General features: G+C 38.5%; 1 protein-coding gene across 5 annotated transcripts in view; it reads right to left on the bottom strand.

Moving 5' to 3' along the window:
* The window catches only part of DPP6 (dipeptidyl peptidase like 6), a 565,175-nt gene that overhangs the window by 95,679 nt on the left and 450,857 nt on the right, over positions 1-18,639 (bottom strand). For all 5 annotated transcript variants that reach the window (XM_061474523.1, XM_061474525.1, XM_061474522.1 and 2 more), the window contains exon 7: positions 12,074-12,155. In XM_061474523.1, the coding sequence (XP_061330507.1) occupies positions 12,074-12,155 (82 nt within the window). The remainder of the gene's footprint in view (positions 1-12,073; positions 12,156-18,639) is intronic.

Raw genomic sequence — 18,639 nt, 5'->3', positions numbered from 1 at the left:
AAGGGCTGTAGCATATATTTAATGACTATTGCCTCAGTGTTGTTGCTCATAGTCCTAACCACATCCAGGTCCTTGGGCTCTTCTACCTAAACCCCAATCACATCAAATCTCTTCATCAACAGCCACCCATTTTACCACATAAATCCTATCAGAATACATGGGAGCAAATTCAGGTAATAATTTTAGGTAAATCCAGCCATCTGTAAAGTTAGGCAGTATAACAGTATAGAACCACATCACTTTGGTATATAATTGGGGAATCAACTGCCTGAAATAAAACTACGTGCAATTTAAGGTTCCTACCATCAATTATCCATTCAATCAAGAGTGCGTGTGAACTTTTGTATTGAGTTTACATGGCAACTTTTTGGTAGCAGCAAGCAAAAGAGGGATGAAGGAGTGGCTTCTGTGAGAAGACACCAGGAGCTGACCCCATATCAGACAGAGCTAATTCTAGACAGCTCCAAGACAGACTCACTGCTGGTCAAAGCTGAGCCCATCGGTGACTTTGGTAGTGCCTCTGTGACAATATATTTATAAAAGGTTAAAAACGCTGTGCAGCATATGTGAGAGAGTGAGAAAAAGTGAGAGGAACAGCTCTACAGACACCAAGATCAGTGTGGAAGGAAGAGAGGAGGTGCTCCACGCACAGGAGCAGAGATTCCGCTGCAACCCTTGGCGCAGACCATGGTGAGGCAGGCTGTGCCGTTGGAGCCCATGGGGATCCATGGTGGAGCAGATACCCACCTGCAGCAGGGGGATGCCTGAAGGAGGCTGTGACCCCATGGGAAGCCAGTGCTGGAGCAGACTCCTGGCAGGACCTGTGGTCCCATGGAGAGAGAAGCCCAACCTGGAGCAGGTTTGGTGGCAGGAGCTGTGACCCCTAAGGGGACCCACTCTGGAGCAGCCTGTTCCTGAAGGATTGCACCCCATGGAAAGGACCCACTTTGGAGCAGTCTGTGAAGGACTGTCTCCCATGGGAGGGACCCCATGCTGGAGCAGGGGAAGAGTGTGGGATGGAAGGGGCAGCAGAGATGAAGCATTATAAACTGACTGCAACCTCCATTCCCAGTCCCACAGTGCCACTCGTAGAAAGGAGGTGGAGAAATGGAGATTGAAGTTGAGCCTGAGAAGAAGGGGATGTGAGGGAAACGAAAGGCATTTTCAGTTTTGTTTTATTTCTCACTATCTCAAACTGTTATAATTTATTGGCAATAAATGAAATTAATCTCCCCAAGCTGAGCCTGTTTTGCACATGAAGGTCATTCCTGAAAAGTCCTGCATAGTATTTTCTCACTCAATCCCACTGAGGAAGGGGTGTGACAGAGCAGCTTGGTGGGCATCTGGTACCAATCAAGGTCAACCCACCACAACAGTCCCACAGTTTAACCAAGCATGTGGCATGTTTTTAAAACTTTTCAGTATAACATACGTCCTTAAAATCTCTTCTGTGTTTTTTTTTTTTTTTCGGGGGGGGGGGGGGGGGGATGTCAAGGATAGGAATATTTTGTGCTGAACTGTGCATTAGTAGCTAGCTACATATTTATATGATTTTACATATCACATTGGCCTGAAAGCCTCAGGAAAATACACAGATTTAACTTCCCAATATGTCCAGGAAGGAGAAAAGTATTACCTCTTTATTTACATGCAAAGTAACAGGTTGAGGTCTGTAACAGAGTCACAGCGCATAACTGGGGTTTGAAAATGTTAGATCACAAACACAGATAGTTTTGAGCTTGATCAAGCAAGCTCTCCCTGGAAATGCACTCACAGAAAGACCTGTCCATTCTTCCCTCCATTTCTAGTGCTCTCCAATTCCATTCAAATATTTTGGAGCTAGCCCTGCTCAAGCCAGGTTTGTTTTTCCACTGACATAGGAAACCTGGAAGCTGAAGACCATGAAAATGAAAAACTGCAAAGAAAGGAAGATATCCTGCTGTTTTACCCAAGTTAAAACTTGCCCTTATTACACAGAATCAGCATGCCCATTCTTGCCCATGCAGCATCTCGAAACAGAATGATAATTGTGTTTTCATTTTGGGATATGAAGGAAATCTGATGATCACCCTACTGGAAAAGGTTTTGTCATTTTCCAGTTATCATACATCAACTGCAGCAGAAAAATGTGTGATCTATTCAAAATCAGTTCTAAAGCTTGTTGTTGATTGGCTATGCATTATTTTATGAATATTCTGCCAATTTCTTCCTTAAACCTCATAAAATACAAACTTTGATGTTCAAATAGCTTCCATTAATGCATTGTCGTGAGTGTAGTTCTTAACGCATATGACATGATTACACCAGCTTTTATCAATTCTTCAAAAAGGGTGATAAAACCATGAACTGATCAACAGTGAGTTTACATAATAAGAACTATTATTTTAATTAGGCTTTTCTTGTTGCCATTTAAATATAGCTTGATAGCAGGAAAGAAACAAGACATAAGACAAAAAGCTAAAAAATATTTTCATTCTGTCCATCAGATGGTTCATGTTTGCAATTTAGGAAGGAGACAGATAACAGATATGATGGAAAAGTGAGATAAAGAATTTTTGAATCAACTTCTCTTTCTTTGCAAAACAAAAATATCATTATTAAACCCAGCGACAAACCAAAATGTCATTATTAAACCCAGTGACAAACCAATTAAATTCTTCCACACAGTCAACACATTGGAAGCACATCTTGATAAATTATTGACAGAAAAGGCTACAGTTTCAGGTTTTTATACCAGGATTTATCTTTGCTTTAATTCAAAGTAAGAAGCTAACTCCTGACCAAGCCAAGGATTTAGAAGACATGGCAAATAGATAAGGCTTACTTTAATTCAGCTCTCCCCTCCCCAGAGATGGGCAATGGTGACATTTAGACCAAAGTGAGGCCTATACCAGTTTTAAAATGATTGTGTGGGAAGGCTTTCAGGACAGAGAAGCTGAAAATACCCCAAGGGGCCACTAAAACTGGTAGTACAGATTAATGCACATAAGAATAGTGCTGATCCATAAACACATCAAAACCAGTATTTATGGAGGGGAGAGTGAAGGCTTGTTTGCATCTGATATCAGTAGTGAAAGACATTAACTGCATGGAAATCAATGCAACGAAAGGAAATGTAATTGATTCTGCAAAGGAAAACTGTCAGAGTTACTGTAAAAGACAAATGAAAAATCTGCTGCCTTCATTGGCTTCAATTACATATCCAGGAAGGGTAGTGAAGAAGAGTCACCACGTGTAAATTGTGTAAATATCCTGATTTGAGCTCTATATCTTAAAAATTGCTAATATCCCATGTAAAATACATATTTAAGGCCTTAATTTTGCTTTCACTGCACATGATCAACTAAGAGACTAAGTTGGAGAGAATGGAAAGGCATCCTCCATGTCTTCAAATAAAGAAGTATTTTCCACTTCTATGAACAGTGTCTAAGCCCCATTTAAGAGCTCCTGAGAGAGGATGTGGCTCTCCAGCTCTGGGGTGGGATTCTCTTCGGGGCTGGGGGACATGATCACCCTGTCTGTAGGGGGTGGAGTAAGTGAAGGAACAGTGGGAGAAAGTCAGAAGACTGCAACATCAGAGGTGTCAAAAAGGATGCTGGAGGATCTGAGAGACCCTGCACGAAAGAAGGTGCAGGCAGAACCTGAGTAGGTAGGGCTAGTAAATGGAGACTCCTGTGAAGGCTGGAAGCTGGTGACTTCAAGCACCATGAGGAAGAGTCCCCAGCTAAGGAGAAGCTGAGCACACCAGTCCACAGAGTAAAGCTTTCATACTTTTCCTGGGAAATTGCCATAGCTGGGTGAAAAACACAGATCTGCAACTGATATTATTCAGTTATTAAGCATTTTCTAGAAAGCCTATATATTGCAATACCCTGTTAGTAACAGGTTTTTTTTTTTCTAAGATCATCATTCTTACTAAATCACATTTGTGGTGTATCTACAGTATTCAGTAAAGTCTGGAGACCTTTTCTCCAAGAAACGTTAAAGCTCCCTTTTGAAAGCAGAAGATTTTGTAAGATCCTGTGTTTTTTAAGGTCTTTAGAGACAATCCAAAAGTGGCAAAATCAATATTCTAAACTCCCATATAATGGGCTATAGGAGTAAGGACTGAATTCTATGATCTGGAGGTACATTCCCAAACTTTTTTCTCTTTGAATTCATCATGGAATAGATTTTTTGTATTCTCCCAGCTAAGGTCCTTAAGAGCATTAATATTCTTCTCAGGTTTCTACAAGCTTCTTTACATTTTTGACATTGCATCATTACAAACTGTGCATTTCCGTTAGTATTCTGTGAGCAGGCTAGTCCACAACATGTACGTATTCTAATCACACCTAGAATCTGCCAGAGTGCAGCCAAATAAGCAATTATTATGATTCTGGAGATTTTAAAATATATGTTTCAAGAAAAATAGATTGTCCTATTTTCTACTTTTCAGGGAAGAAAAAAGGTTTATTTCACCTCAACAAAGAGAGCCATGTCTGCTTGGATTTCCTTGCCCTGGATTCTAATGGGGTTATTTTAATTCATAACTGCCTTGTTATATTAGAGAATGTATCAGTAAATGTACCATTTAGTATGGACTCTGATTCTGCTTTAAAGTTCCGCTTGATGGATTATCTTGTATTCTGTAACCTAATATCGCTGACGGTTATGTAGGGCATCACTATAAATTAGATTATTTAATATGAGATGATACAGTGTTTCATTTGAAATATTTTATTGTATTATAGAATGAATATCTGGCTAAGGAAAGCATAGATATTACTTGTCAGCATAAAGAAACTGGGATTCAGGGTTCCTTCAGGTACACATCTGACCTTGGAAAGTGAGCTAGAGAGTGTAATATTCCTCTTTAATAAAGCGTTTAGTAATAGAAATGATAAACATCCATTCCAGCAACTGAAGAGTAGAGCTAACAGAACTCTTCCTAAAGCTTTCTCATGGCTCTGATGAATGGCAGTTTCTGGGGAAGGAGAGACCACCACAACACAGGTGAGCTACTCCACAGTCCCTTAGATGGTACTGCTTAGGCTTGATTGTGGCACCCTAACATCTTTCACTTGATTTTTACTCTCACCAATGAATGTTGCTATATAAAGTAAAATGTAACTATTTTCAGGGCACAAACCAGCAGCTTTCCGAGAACAACACTTTTCAGAAGTATTTATTTCAATGGACATCATCTACCAACCACGGTTTTGTAAAATGTCAGAAACCCTTATGCACAGACCTAAAGCAGATATCTAGCTGTTAGAACTCTGAAATGAAAAATGCCTTTAACAGAAGAGATATGTTCAATATCCATAAAGCACAATTGAAATTAAAGATACATAAACACTTTAAATCTCTGTAACGTAAGACAATTTTCAGTGGAACTGACTCTATGCTAGAGTTGCAGTGTTAGGAATTTTGCACTACAATTACATTTAAGTTACAGAGGAAGCCTATGGCAGTGTCTCACCTCCAGAGGTGATGCCATAAACACTATATCGTCCTATGTCTCATATTTGGATGTAAGAGCTGTAACTTCTTTTCTGATTTATTGATAAAACTTCCCTGGCAAAGAACCAATTTATTTTTTTTCCACTGAAACCTTTCATGCCCACAAAAAGACCAACATCTTATTTACAATAAAATCACTTGTATCTTCTTTCAGTAACATTTATTGTAGCATCTTCAATTATCCTAAATATCTTGCTCTTTTGCCACTGATGAAAATGCAGTACCAAGAATACTGAGATGGGAAGGGACACAACCATTGTTAGCAGAGCACATAACACTGACTGTGCCAAAGCTTCCCTTTGGTGTATGAGGAATGAATACATCAAGCCCACTGATGTCAAAGGAAATTACAGTGATGTGCAAAAATAAAAATAGGACACTATTGCCACTGTAATCAAAGAGATCAAAAAGCAGAGCGCTCAAAGGAAAATAAACACTTTTTGCAATGGCATTTTTTGAATAAAAGGGGGGAGGGGGGTGTGAGGTTATGGGGGGAGAGAGAGGAAGGAGAACCCTCAAACACAGTAACTTGTCTAGGTATTCAGTATATGTATAATGCATATTACTGGGATTTCACTAAAAACTCCAACAAAACCAAAACAAAAAACCCAAACCAATCCAAACCATATTCTGACACTAGATAAGGGGAAGAAGAAGAGGAGACAGCGCATCATTATTCTAAAACTCTTGTTTTTCCAGAATGCAGGGACCATATAAAAAGATATCAGAATATCCCTTACCATGCTTAAATAGGGCTTATATAAACATTAGGAAGGGGAGGGAGGGAATGGGGGAGGGCTTTACTTCCTTGCAACTAGCAAGATAACCAAGCCAGAATAATTATACAGAGCTAAGTATTGATATAGGTGTCACTGCAAAAAGAGATGGTGAGAGAACAGCAGCTTGAAAATAATGATGCAAAAATCTATGAAATAATGGTGCACAAACAGACATAAAGAATTATACACACAGCAGTTCGAAAGCCCTGCTGGACTAGGAACAACAGCGGATGGTTCTGTACCTCCTGTGGAAATGGTTCTCCTCACTTGCTATCTGCAGCCCTTCTACCTGGAACTAAGCTGGCATGACAGACACAAATTCAAGCAAGGAAAAACCTGCTAATTAGAGGAGTTACTCCAGTTTAGTTCCAGGTGTCATCACTTCACCAGCTTTTTTGCATCTAGGTATCCTACTTGGGAAGACACTGTGCTACAGTGTTAAACTGATAACAACAAATGAGATGGATAGGTTAAGGCCTGGTGCAGCAGGATCTATCATTCAAATGTTTTAATATTTCTCTTACTTGTATCACACTTTTAAAACAGCAATATATATGACAATAAGTGTTTACCAGCATTAGCATTCACTGTTTGAGGACATCTGCAAACCCCCAACATGGCAGGGGCTGAAAAACTTGCTCCTCCTTTTTTTTTCTCCCTGGCATTTGCATTTCACTGAAATAGAGATTTCTTAACGCAACTTCTGCACCTGCTGTGAAACATAACTTCTATTACTTTAGAACCAATTATACACTTGATTGCTGCACAATCTACAAGAATAAAAGTTAGCTCTTGCTCCAAAAAAGTTCACACTGGAAAAGGTTTATTGACTGTGAATGCTGGAGAAACCAATTTTAACCATTCTGTGGGGTTGCAGTAAGTTCAAGGGCATACAAAACTTCCAACAACTATAATCCCCTTCCTGTATTTTTTTGGTACTTTAAAAAAACAGTGAAAACAGTAAAGAACTGACTGGCCAGGAGAACCTCAAAAAAACCTTTCTTTCTGCTGAAGAATAAATACTATGATCTATGAGAGAGGTTTTCTTGAATTATAACTGCTGCCGACAAAGTTGCGCAGAACTGCTTCCCCCAGCATCTGATGTGTCACCGTTATCATTAGTATCTGTCAGGGCTGCTATAGATTCTGATTTAAAAAAATAAAAAGGAAAATAGCAGCACAGCATTAGTTCTCCTGCTTTTGAAACTGGAGTTTAACAGCTCCTGTGAAATGTAATTCAGTGCTGTCAACACAGGCAAATATTGACTGCACGTTATTAGAGCGGGCCTACTGCTTGCTCCTTCCTTAGGTCCCTATTGTCATATACGTGTACCTACCTTAAAGCAAATATTTTGAACCTGAATGTGCTTATTTTGGGATGGCTTAGATTAAAGCCTCCTGAAATCTTAAGGTTTTTTGGATTCCTTTAGCACCTTAGCCACAAACATCCACTAGGCTGTCTCTTGCTCCTGAAGCAGTCCTTGACTTTAGCTGTGCTGCCAAGCAATTCAGCAAAGGAAACATCTTCACATCATCACGTTGTATTTTTTCTTGGTTTTGTTTTTGTGGGTTTTTTTTTGTTTGTTTTCAGTAAATAAATAGAGGTGTCCAAGCCTGTCAGTCACACAGGTTTCATGAAAACTGAGTTCATGGTCAGTGACTACTGAACCTTGCATAGATATTACTGGGGGAAATGCACCACAGAAACCTTAAGCCCTCTGCATGTGGGCAGAACCTCACTCTAAAAGATGTAACATGTGAAACTGATAAAATATTCCAGTAAGATCAATTAGCAGAAGCTTTTTATTTGTAGCAGAATTGAAATTCTGAAAGTGGGTAGCTGTTGAGTCATAGATCAGAAAAAGAGAAGAAATCTAAGGAGTGAAGATTTTAACAAGGGATAAACATACAGAGAACAGGACAAAGGTACAGCCTAAGACTTTTTTGCAGTCCTATGATGTCATCCACATCCCCATATTTCTAGAAAGCATCACACAAACTGAAGATAATACAGCCTAGTCCCTGAAAACCATCAAGGCCAGTGGGCTGATATTAAGGGGGACTTGGGCTGGTGGGGGCACCATTAAAACGGTAGACTGTGTTTATAGACATTTTGCATAGTCATTTGCACCCACAAATAGTGAATATATCATACTGCTATTCCAACTTAACAGTATTTTTCATTCATTCTACAAAGGCATAAATGATGGCTTATGTAGGGCAAGTGAGAGGAGTGACCCCTTTAATAATAGCCACATTTGGGAATTCTGTTTCTTCTGTACTGAAGTTAGTGGCTCTCTTTCTATTGACTCAGGAGCTTATATTGGGAAAGGCCAGATTCTTCTAACAGCTTTGGAAGACTTAATTTGTTAAGACTTTGGCTGAGCTCTGAGAAAGGCTGAAACATTTTTCCAAGGTGCCAGAAGCAACGGCTTTTTGCATTCTGATCTTCTGGCATAGATTTTCTCAGATCCAGTATCTGCCATTATTTATACAGTCTTTTGGCATGTGTGGCATCCTACAGGCTACTAAGAAGTCAAGAACCATGCTCTGAGGAGTTCTTCATCTAAAAATTGGCATATAATTTAATGAGTAAGGACAAAAGAAAACAAGATAAATAGAAAATTGCTCCTGGGAAAGTTCCACTGTTTATTTTTAATCGCAAAGAATGCAAATCATTCAGGCTGTTTCTGTTTCAGCTCTGTTTCTTCTTTTTTGAATGATTAGACATGCAAGAAAGAAAGGGGTCATACACAGCCACCAAAAGTTCCCCTAGGAAGGATGAAATAGAAGCTACAAAGGGAATAACAAATTTCAGAACCAAACCCTCTTACTCTCCTGCCCTACCTCTCCTTTGTGTTGCCAAGGAACAAACCAGGAGATTTCAAGGGGAAAGCTTTTTATTCCCTGAAAATTGGGGTATCTTCAAGGTGATGCAAAACCCAGTCACCCACCCTTTGCTCCCACCTTTCCTGGGAGATGCAGCATGAAGTCAGGTTGCAGACTGTGCACAGAGGGGTGCTGCTCTGAGCAGCACTGGGGCTGGCACACACTCAGGTATCTTAGCACAGTTGTAGGACCACCCTCAGATACTCTACCATGTGTTTGGTCCTGTAACTACCCAGAACCAGGGGAGCTGACAGGTACTTCTCAGTTACTACTTTTCATCTCACTTCACATTTTTTCTCTCCTTCTCCTTGAACACAGCCCAGCCTACATTTAGCAAACACATTCACATGATCAAGTTTAAATAGACTGATTTTTCTCTGCCTTTGAGCTTGATTTTGTCTCCACAGAAGGAGACACAAATTTCAATGGCAATTCTATTCTGAGTAACTCAGTCCTGAAATACAGAACAGTGAGCATTGTATGCGTTCTCTATCAATCACATTTATAATGCTTGTAGATTTTTAAACAAAACCCAACATTTTCTGTTACCCCTGGCAATTTTCTGCCGATCATTAGCTATAAATAGATTATATTGATGCATATAAAAGCCTGCTTATTTTATAAATAACTGCTATAATTTTATTTTAAGGTAAATGACTGGCAAGGAAAATAGCAAAAAAGGCACATTTGTTAGAGATATGCACTAAACTACCAGTGACATTCTCCTCACCCACCCTGATTCCAGATGCCAGAGCAGGGAACACAGGTGAATTAAAGGCCAACAGATTTACATATTTGGAAGCCAACCCACCCCCTTATTTCTCATCCCCCCCGCCCCCCCACCAGAAACAAAAGAACAAAATCCGCTTTTGCAAGATAATTTACGCGAAATTCAGTAGTAACAGGAATATTTGAAGGTACTTAAAAAAAATCTGCCATGTGACCCAAAGAAGTGACACATGCTAAACTTGAGGTCTTAGGGAATTCTTATGGAATTAAGTTTTCAATGTATATTTCTTAATAAAAATTAGTGGCTAATGATATAAATTTTTTCAGCATTAAAGGATAAAGCTGGGATTACAGAAGACTTTTATTCCAGGCTGTATATACTGTCCTGCTGTATGTACAATTTATCCATTTTGATATGAATATTTTTCCTTTCTGTATAGTTATGTTACTTTGGTAGAGAAGGCAATGGACAAAGTAAACTGGTCATCTTGATTTTGGTATGAAAACAAAGTTAAACCTTATTTCCAAAGTGGAAGTTAAGTACACCCATTCAGCTTGGTAAAACTAACATGAATGTGGATTGATAACATTCTGTGACCGAAGGTGCTGAAGGCACACAAGTTCACAGCAAAACTACACTGAAGACAGGAAGATTCACTTGTGAAACAGAGGAAATCACTGACTCAACTCAATATTAGCTTTCAGTTAGCAGATATAGCTTTTGCTGTACAGTGTGAAGCTCATTTCATTAGACTTAAAATAGAAAGAGCTAGTGAACACTAAATAAAAAATTGCTGGTCTGCTTTTGATTTCTTTGCCAGGTCCTAGAGGTATTCTCCATTTTTAATCATAATGGGTTATCAATTGATTGTACATTGTCATCAGTTGGCCAGAAGCCTGATGATGAGGTCCCATTGGTCTTCACCAATACATATAAGAGTTTGGTCATGATTAGACCCAATCTCTGTGAACTGGTACAAACTGCTCAGCAGTGATGTGCTGGGCAGCAGACTAAGGAATTTGAAATGGCACATGTTAGAGGATGAAAGTGGGGCATGTTTATGTGTGCAATGAAAAAAATGAGCTCCTCAGAAGTCATTTTGCATAGATGAAAAGGCTGCTGCATCTTGACTCCTATCAGGTTTGAGGCCAATGACTCTGTCAAACTTGATTTTCCCAATGGAGCAGAGGAGATGCTTTCCTGTTCCTGTATCTGCTATGTTTCTCCCCTGCCTGATTTGCAGACTGGCAATTATAATGTCTCCTATTGCTGTTTTTTAAATCACAAAATTTGAAAACAATCTAGTTAAGGACACAGACAAAAAATCCCCAAGAGAGAACTGGGGACAGGAGACATATGCCAGATTTTCTCAGATAATGAGCTTTTATAGCTCATTTCTTGGTATAAAAATTCCATACCAAAAAAGAAGTTGTCACTTTTTCTTTTCTTGTTACAGTAAAAAGAGAGTGTTTGGAATACTTGATTTGCACCAGGAAATGAAGCCAGGGGATCTGGCCACAAAATATGTGCTTTAAAACCTGGGCACATCCAAGATGTCAGTGGCTGAGGGACAAAACACTGGAGATTTCAGGATTTTTGCAGTATGCAAGGCTCCATAAAACACAATGAACCTCTGACAAGTGGTTGTACTATTAAAAAAAATAACCAACAAAACAACAAAAAAGCAGAGAACTCTGAAAATTTTCCAGAATCCACGTCTGTCCATTTTGCAAACAACTACAGGGCAAATTCAGGGCAAATCCATTCTAGACAGATACATGCTCCAAACAGGGAAGCTAATATTAACATATCCCTAGTGCCAAGTTTGCAAGTCTGAAAACACCCCTGTGAAGCAATGATATGCTAACTAAATCACACTGCCTATTATGTCTATAATCTGTCCTATGTCCAACACTGGGAGAAGCAGGTGCATCCTTTCAAAGAGCTTTCATAAAGTGCTCTTTCTGTGTATTTTTAGACACAATTACTTTTCAGTAAATGCATATATTTGGGAATTTTATAAATAAATTACATGATAAAACAACCCCCATAACGAAACTAACCACACAGGTTTCAAAAAAACTAGTCAATATAGAATTATTCTTTCTGTACTTCCAAACAACAGCAGCATGGTCTCTAAATTCATTTGAACACTTATTCTTTCTCTTACCAGCTGTTGCCCTTTTGGACCCCAACCAGCATACTGAAGCTTTGCATTGCTGACCTCAGGGGGATACAAATTCTGGGGATCCCTGCAAAAAGAGAAAAGTAAGATTTCAGCTTCAGAAATGTCCTTAGTTAAGCTGGTGCAACCCTGTTTTGAAAATCCACCATGACCTTGTGAGGTGTCTTTCAGCTGAAATAACTTAATATTTAGTGCCAGATTTCAGTAGATTTTTTTACCGTAAGGTAAGCACTATACCGCTTGCAAGCACTGGTAAGACCAAATATTGAAATGAAAATTTCTGTTTCTTATATGAAGTTTAACATATTAGTTCCACTGCTGACTTGCCTAAGCCTCAAGAATTAGTCAAGGGATAGCAAACAAAGTATTTGTATTTATCAACACTTATGATGTCCACAAAGGATAAATAATAATTATATTTTTGAATCATATTGCTACAAGAAAAATAAATTTCATCGTCTTCACCCCATAGCTTTTCTGCCTGTTTTCCTTTGAACATGATGGCAGAAATGTTTAGCAACTGTATAACAACTGACATGTAGCCTGGCTTCGAAGGGAAAAGCTCCCATTAGTACCAAATACCTAATTATTTTTTAGAAAATAAAATCTAAATGCTTTTCTTGTTCTTTCATCCATTATCTTCATTTTGTAGCAGGACATCAGTGAGACGTAGCAAATGAAATATAGAAAAAGGAGGGTTTTTTTTGGTAAATGTCAAAGCAGCACAATGTCATTTTATCACAGCACAGACAGCGTTGCCTTGACTGTATTTATACTCAGCACAAATAACGACATTATATATTCTGAAGTCACATTGTTGCCACTCTGTATATAGTAATATTCTACAAAGAAGAACAGCAATAAAGCGTGGATACAGTATGCCTCATTAGAGGATCTCAAACTGCTTTAAAAAGGGTATCACTATCAGTGGCCTACAGATAGGAATAACAAGTCAATTTTAGGCCCTCACCACCTAAAAACAGCAAAAAGAACCAAAGCCTTCCTTGCCTTTAAGAAAAAGTCCTTTTCTTCTTGTACACAGTTTATCTCTTCATTAAAGGCAATGTTTTCCAGACCATATTTTCAAAACAGAATAAAACTGAATGCAATGATTAGACATTAAGTGAATTCTCTTTATTGCCTCTTTTGTGACGTGGTGCTGTACCACTGTTACACTGCAGCTCTGCCCTTTCAGGCAAGAACTCCCTTGGCTGCACATTCCCACTGCACTGTTGTAGTTTCCCTCTTCCATAACTCCTGCAGTTGGTATAGCAACTTCTGCTCTCCTGCTGGAAGGTGTGTATCAGTGGTTACAAATGATATTCCATAATGTCTGCAAGGCCCCTGGGAAGAGGTCCACAGAGCCAATTAAATTGCTCAAGATGACATGTTTGATGCAGATGGGATCCACTAGGAATGGGGAGGAGGAAGAGTGGTTTGTTGACACACTGACCCTTCGAGTCTCAGTGTAATGCAGGGTGCCCAGATAGCCTTTGGCTCTATAGACGAAGTGTCATCCACAACTGTTGCTGGCAGAATAAAATTTTATCCTTTCTTCTCATGGTTTTCAACCAGAAGGTGTCATTGTAAGGTATGGATAAGAGAAAACATAATTCTCATACTGAACTCCTGCTAACAGGAGCTACAAAATTCCCATTCCAGAAAGAAGAATAAACATAAATACAACTTCTTCTGGATCTTTTCATACTTATATGTATTATATACTTAAGTTTCAAGTCAGCTATTTCTGTTCTGACTCATTCTCTTTGGTTAGCTATCTTGATTATCTTAACAGAGAGTAACTGCTGAGTGTAGATGAAGAGAAAAAAATAAGGAATCAAATAAAAACTTCTTATGGAAGAAAAAAAAGTTCTTCACTATTTGCCAGACAATCTAGCTCTTGTGTTTGTTTTTTTTTACCCATGGTGAGGGGAGGAGCAAGATATTACAGATAAAGGGGGAAATATCATCCCTAAATAGATTATACAAACTGTAAAAAGTCAAACCTGTAACACTTCAGGTGAAGCTAAGGGACAGATACCAATTACAGCCAATAACTCAGACAAGAGCCCAGACAAGTCCTATCAGTTCTGCTCATTGCATCACCTTTTAGAAGAGGAAAACTCTAACACTGTAAGAAATGATGCATAAACCAGCTTTGGTAGCTGATAAGGCAGAAGCAAAAGCACTCCCTGCAACCTACCTGCAAAGAGCTCTGCTACGGACAAAAAGGCAAATCCATCTTCTCTTTTTTTTTTGGCATCATTGAGAAAAAACAGACTTGCATCTCTTGAGTTCCCTTGTAAGTTCTCCAGAATGGCTGGAAAACTTCCTTTCGTAGCAAAATCTTGTTTGCTTGCCTTAACACCTTTTGATAAATATGTGGATAAAAGGGCTGACTGGTGGAATTGCATGTTGCCTGGAGGTGCCTGATTTACAAACCTAGTTACTGTAAACCACCTCTACATTCAGAACATAACAGCATGCATGTCCAGGTTGTGATGTAGGGCACTGAAGATAGGTGGTAGCCAGGCATCCATCCTCATGCTATGAGTTAATTCTTTTCTACCACAGGCTATGAAAGCAGTCTAAGATTATAGTTTCCCCCCACAAACATTCCTAAGAGATGGACAATTTCCTCTTTGTAGATTTTAACTTGTTCCTCATCTCTTCTGAAGAGAATCGCCTTCCCCAGTGTTGCAACATTCACTTCCCCACGTGCAGGAAACATCAGCATCATTTGCAAGGGGATTAAGAAGACATCCCTCCTTGCCAAGTCTGATCTAGCAGGCTTCAGAGAAACAGCAGGAATGATCTGGAAATGGGCTATGCTAGCAGTGCCAAGGGAGACTGGTTCACCTGTGAACCTCACCATGAAAGACCAGATACCCACATACGTACTTGGGCCACATTATGTGCATGGACTGCAGTAGAATACACATGGAATCCCTCCCTGGTATTCCCAAAAGTGATTAAGGGATTCAGACCAAATGCCCACCTACATGGCTGGAGCACTTGCCCATTTTCCAGCCACTGCATAAATGGGTTCTCATGCAGGTCTGCTCCTTCTGTGAGGCATGTTATTGTTGATAAGCTACAGTCTTCCTTAGCTATACCCTTGTTTTTCCTCCAAACAGCCTGCTTAAAATTTCCCTGTATTTTTTTCTTGAATCCATCAATATTATGGGTCATCTCAGCCTCTCCAAAGAGCCAGTGCTCCTCACAGACCCTCATAATTAGGACTTGTTTGGATCTGATCCTTCCCCTTGTGAGCTCATTTGTGTAGGATGCTGGCTTGGAAATGGGCTATTCTGAAAGTAGTCTGTATATCTCCTGTTAGTGGTTTGGATAAAGAATAAGGTTCATTACACCCTCTCACTGTTTTCATAATTTCCTTATGAAAAAGAACCTTAATCTTCATTTCCCACCAAAGAAATAGCAAGGCCTTATTATTTTTTTCATCTCCTAGAATGACTGATTCTAAAGCTCAGGAAAGAAGCGAATAATAATGTTATTTTAGGCCAGACAGAAGATGGAGCAAGTGCTGTATAAATTTTTCCTTGTTAAGGTGACATTGTCTGCACCATAGACTATTAAATTGCTCCAGACATGGGCATGATTTCAAAATTCAGTATTCAAAAAACATCACTAAAGTAGCAAATTGTAGTAAATTTGCTCATTTAGATGAAACTTTCTGCCAAAAATTCTCCCTTCAAAATTTCAGAATAAGGAAAACTCCTGAGTGCAATTAGTGTGCTGTCTGCCAAATAATTTTTGCTTGTAATTAAGCTTAGAACATATATGTAGAATAAAAGAAACTAATCAATCCTATCAGGTTGCCTGGTTTTGACCTTAAAGAATACTATGATTAATGAGGAACTAATTTTAAAGAGATTGTATTGCTTTTGGTGAAATTTTTACATGCATGTGTTCCATTTTCTGACAGTTTTTGACCAATTTCCCTCAGAGACCTTATGGCACAGTCTTCCGATGAGCACAAACAAGACAAACTGTTCTATATAAAGTTCTTCAAAAGCATCTTAAAAACAATAGAATTTTTCCACTGTAATTGAGGGAGAGGCTCCTTTTACTTCAAAAAAAAATGTTTTACAATGACTGAAAAAGTCTGAAACTGAAAAAAGCAGTTAAAGTCAGGAGTATGTTATAGGGTGTTCTTCTAGGGTTTGATTTAATAACTATTTTAATTTTAAATACAGAACAGTAGAATTTGTACAGAAATTCTTTGCACATGCTGCCAATGTGAGCAAAAATGCAACAATTTGCACCAAAGGCTGCTCTACACACGTCCATCCTCTAAACAAATAACTAAAACTATGTATATGAGCTGGAGTGAGTTCTCAAGAACAACTTTGGAACTCCTTGATTAACTGTGCCATAATTTTGGAAAATATAAGAAATACATTAAGATTTCAATAGAATATGTAAATAAGTTAAAGAAATACGGTTAAAAAAAAAGTGTGGGGAAGGCAGAAATATCCCCTCTTGTTATTTGCATCAAGACAGCACTGAATATTTTGAAAGACAGCAGCCCTAAGTACATCAGCTTACAGTACTCTAAGGATTTTTCATGGTTAACTGTAAAAATAAATCTATCTATCTATCTATCTACCTACCTACCTAAACTGTCTGTCTTAGCACCAGAACATCTACTTCTAAAAGCATAAAATCAGACAGCAGCTTAGACAGATTTCTTCTTCCTCAGAAAGAAGGAAAGAAAAATGAGATATAAACCACAATTAGAGAAGAAACCTAGAAAGGTTATAAAAACCTGGAAACTTCATAATATTTAAGAGGTTTGATGCATTATGAGAAAAAAGTACACTTTTAGAGATAAAAAGAAATAAAAAAAATAAAAGCATGCAAAACATGTGTTCATAAAGGTATAAAGAACCATAGATAAGGACTCATAGAAAGAGGGAAAGATTTCCAAGAAATAAGAATGCCATCTTTTGGGAAGCAAAAAGGCATTGTTAAACAATTAAATGACTTGTTTACTTCAGTATTCACCAAGGAGAAGAGCAGACAGGTGCCATTAAGAAAATTGCTTCCCAGGAGATACTCAGCCCTGCAGAGACTTGCAGTGAGATAGAATAAAACATAATGCAAATGGGAATCAAAGACTTGCCAGAACAGAAAATGGAGAAAGCAGACTGTCAGAAGATGCAACTAAAAGAATCCTCCTGGAATTGTAATAAAAGTACTTAAATAGATGGGGAAGGCTCTCCCATTCATCTAGGCTCATCTGCTATTCACTGTTTAATGCACATCTGCACACATGCACATATTCTCCTTACAGAACTTTTCACAGAACAAAAGTAGAAGGAGGTAATGAAAGCAATTTGAATTTATTAATTACAACTACAGATACACATCAGATCATTCAGCTGTTCTTAAAAACTGCTGAGCTCACCAACCATCTTGTCCAAGATGAATTAATTCTATGAATGTAAAACATAAAAGATAAAAAGCAAAGGAATCTAAAACATTTGTTTGTAATTTGGCAATCCAGTCAGATTCAAGCCAACAATGTGAGCTCAGAGGTCTGATTATCGTCTACCTGCATCTGTAAAGCATCCATCAACATATTTGGTACTGGGCTTGCAAAATCTTGCTACTTTAAAATCAATCGCTTGTCAGAAAAGAAGCTACCAAATTCTGTTAGGGATTATGTGAAAAGATGGCACAGGCTTGCCTTTCTAGAGAAGATCTACAAAACCTGATTTTTAAAAAGCATCAGAGACTGGTATACAGCTAGGTGTCATGGTAATGCAGGCTGGAGGACTGAGGCCCATTGATCCAAATCTCTAGGTTTCCCTGAGTAAGCAAACAGTGGAAATGGTCCTTAGAAACTAGTAGCATTACTTTAAAAATGATGACATTATCATGTTTCTTATGTGACCCCTCTAAATCATAGATGACAGAGTGAATTTTTATTACATTTTTAAACAGAACTTTTGTTCCTGGAGTCATATTTTGTCCCCTAAGAGACAATGAGATGTGATAGCATTCAGGTGATATACACAACTGCTTAAAAGTAATTTTCTTTCACTCATGTAATTTTCTCTTACTCTATAGAAAGTTTCTCAGCCAGCTCTGATCTCAAAGCTACACAAGGCATAAAGAAAGGCACTGGATTTTATCAGGATTTCAACTCTATTTATCTATAACAGAGGCATGGAAAAATGAAAATCTAAATGTTTTAATGCTGTCAAGGCTACTCAGAATTACAGCTAGGCAAAGATTCAAAATACTGGTAAAAAAAAAAATACAGGTTGAGGACAAACAAGCCAGTAAACACAGATGTTTAAGGACAAACTCAAAGATCTCAAAAATGATGAGCATGGGATAAATGTACATGGTCATTCAGAACAACTCTATGAGTCTCCAGGAAAGGATGTTTGTGATGAAACCTTAGCATTTCCTATCCATCTGACCTTGTCTGACTTCCAAACCATGATAAAAATATATCACCATGATGTGATGCCTGCAGAGAGCAATATGGGTTTATTAGCACATAAAATGAGATACAG

This window comes from Pezoporus flaviventris, unplaced genomic scaffold, assembly GCF_033815535.1.
Source record: "Pezoporus flaviventris isolate CSIRO_AGI_PZ_B2104156 unplaced genomic scaffold, CSIRO_AGI_Pfla_v1 ptg000079l, whole genome shotgun sequence".
Classification (NCBI taxonomy): Eukaryota; Metazoa; Chordata; class Aves; order Psittaciformes; family Psittacidae; genus Pezoporus; species Pezoporus flaviventris.
This window is presented reverse-complemented; position numbering and strand designations above follow the sequence as displayed.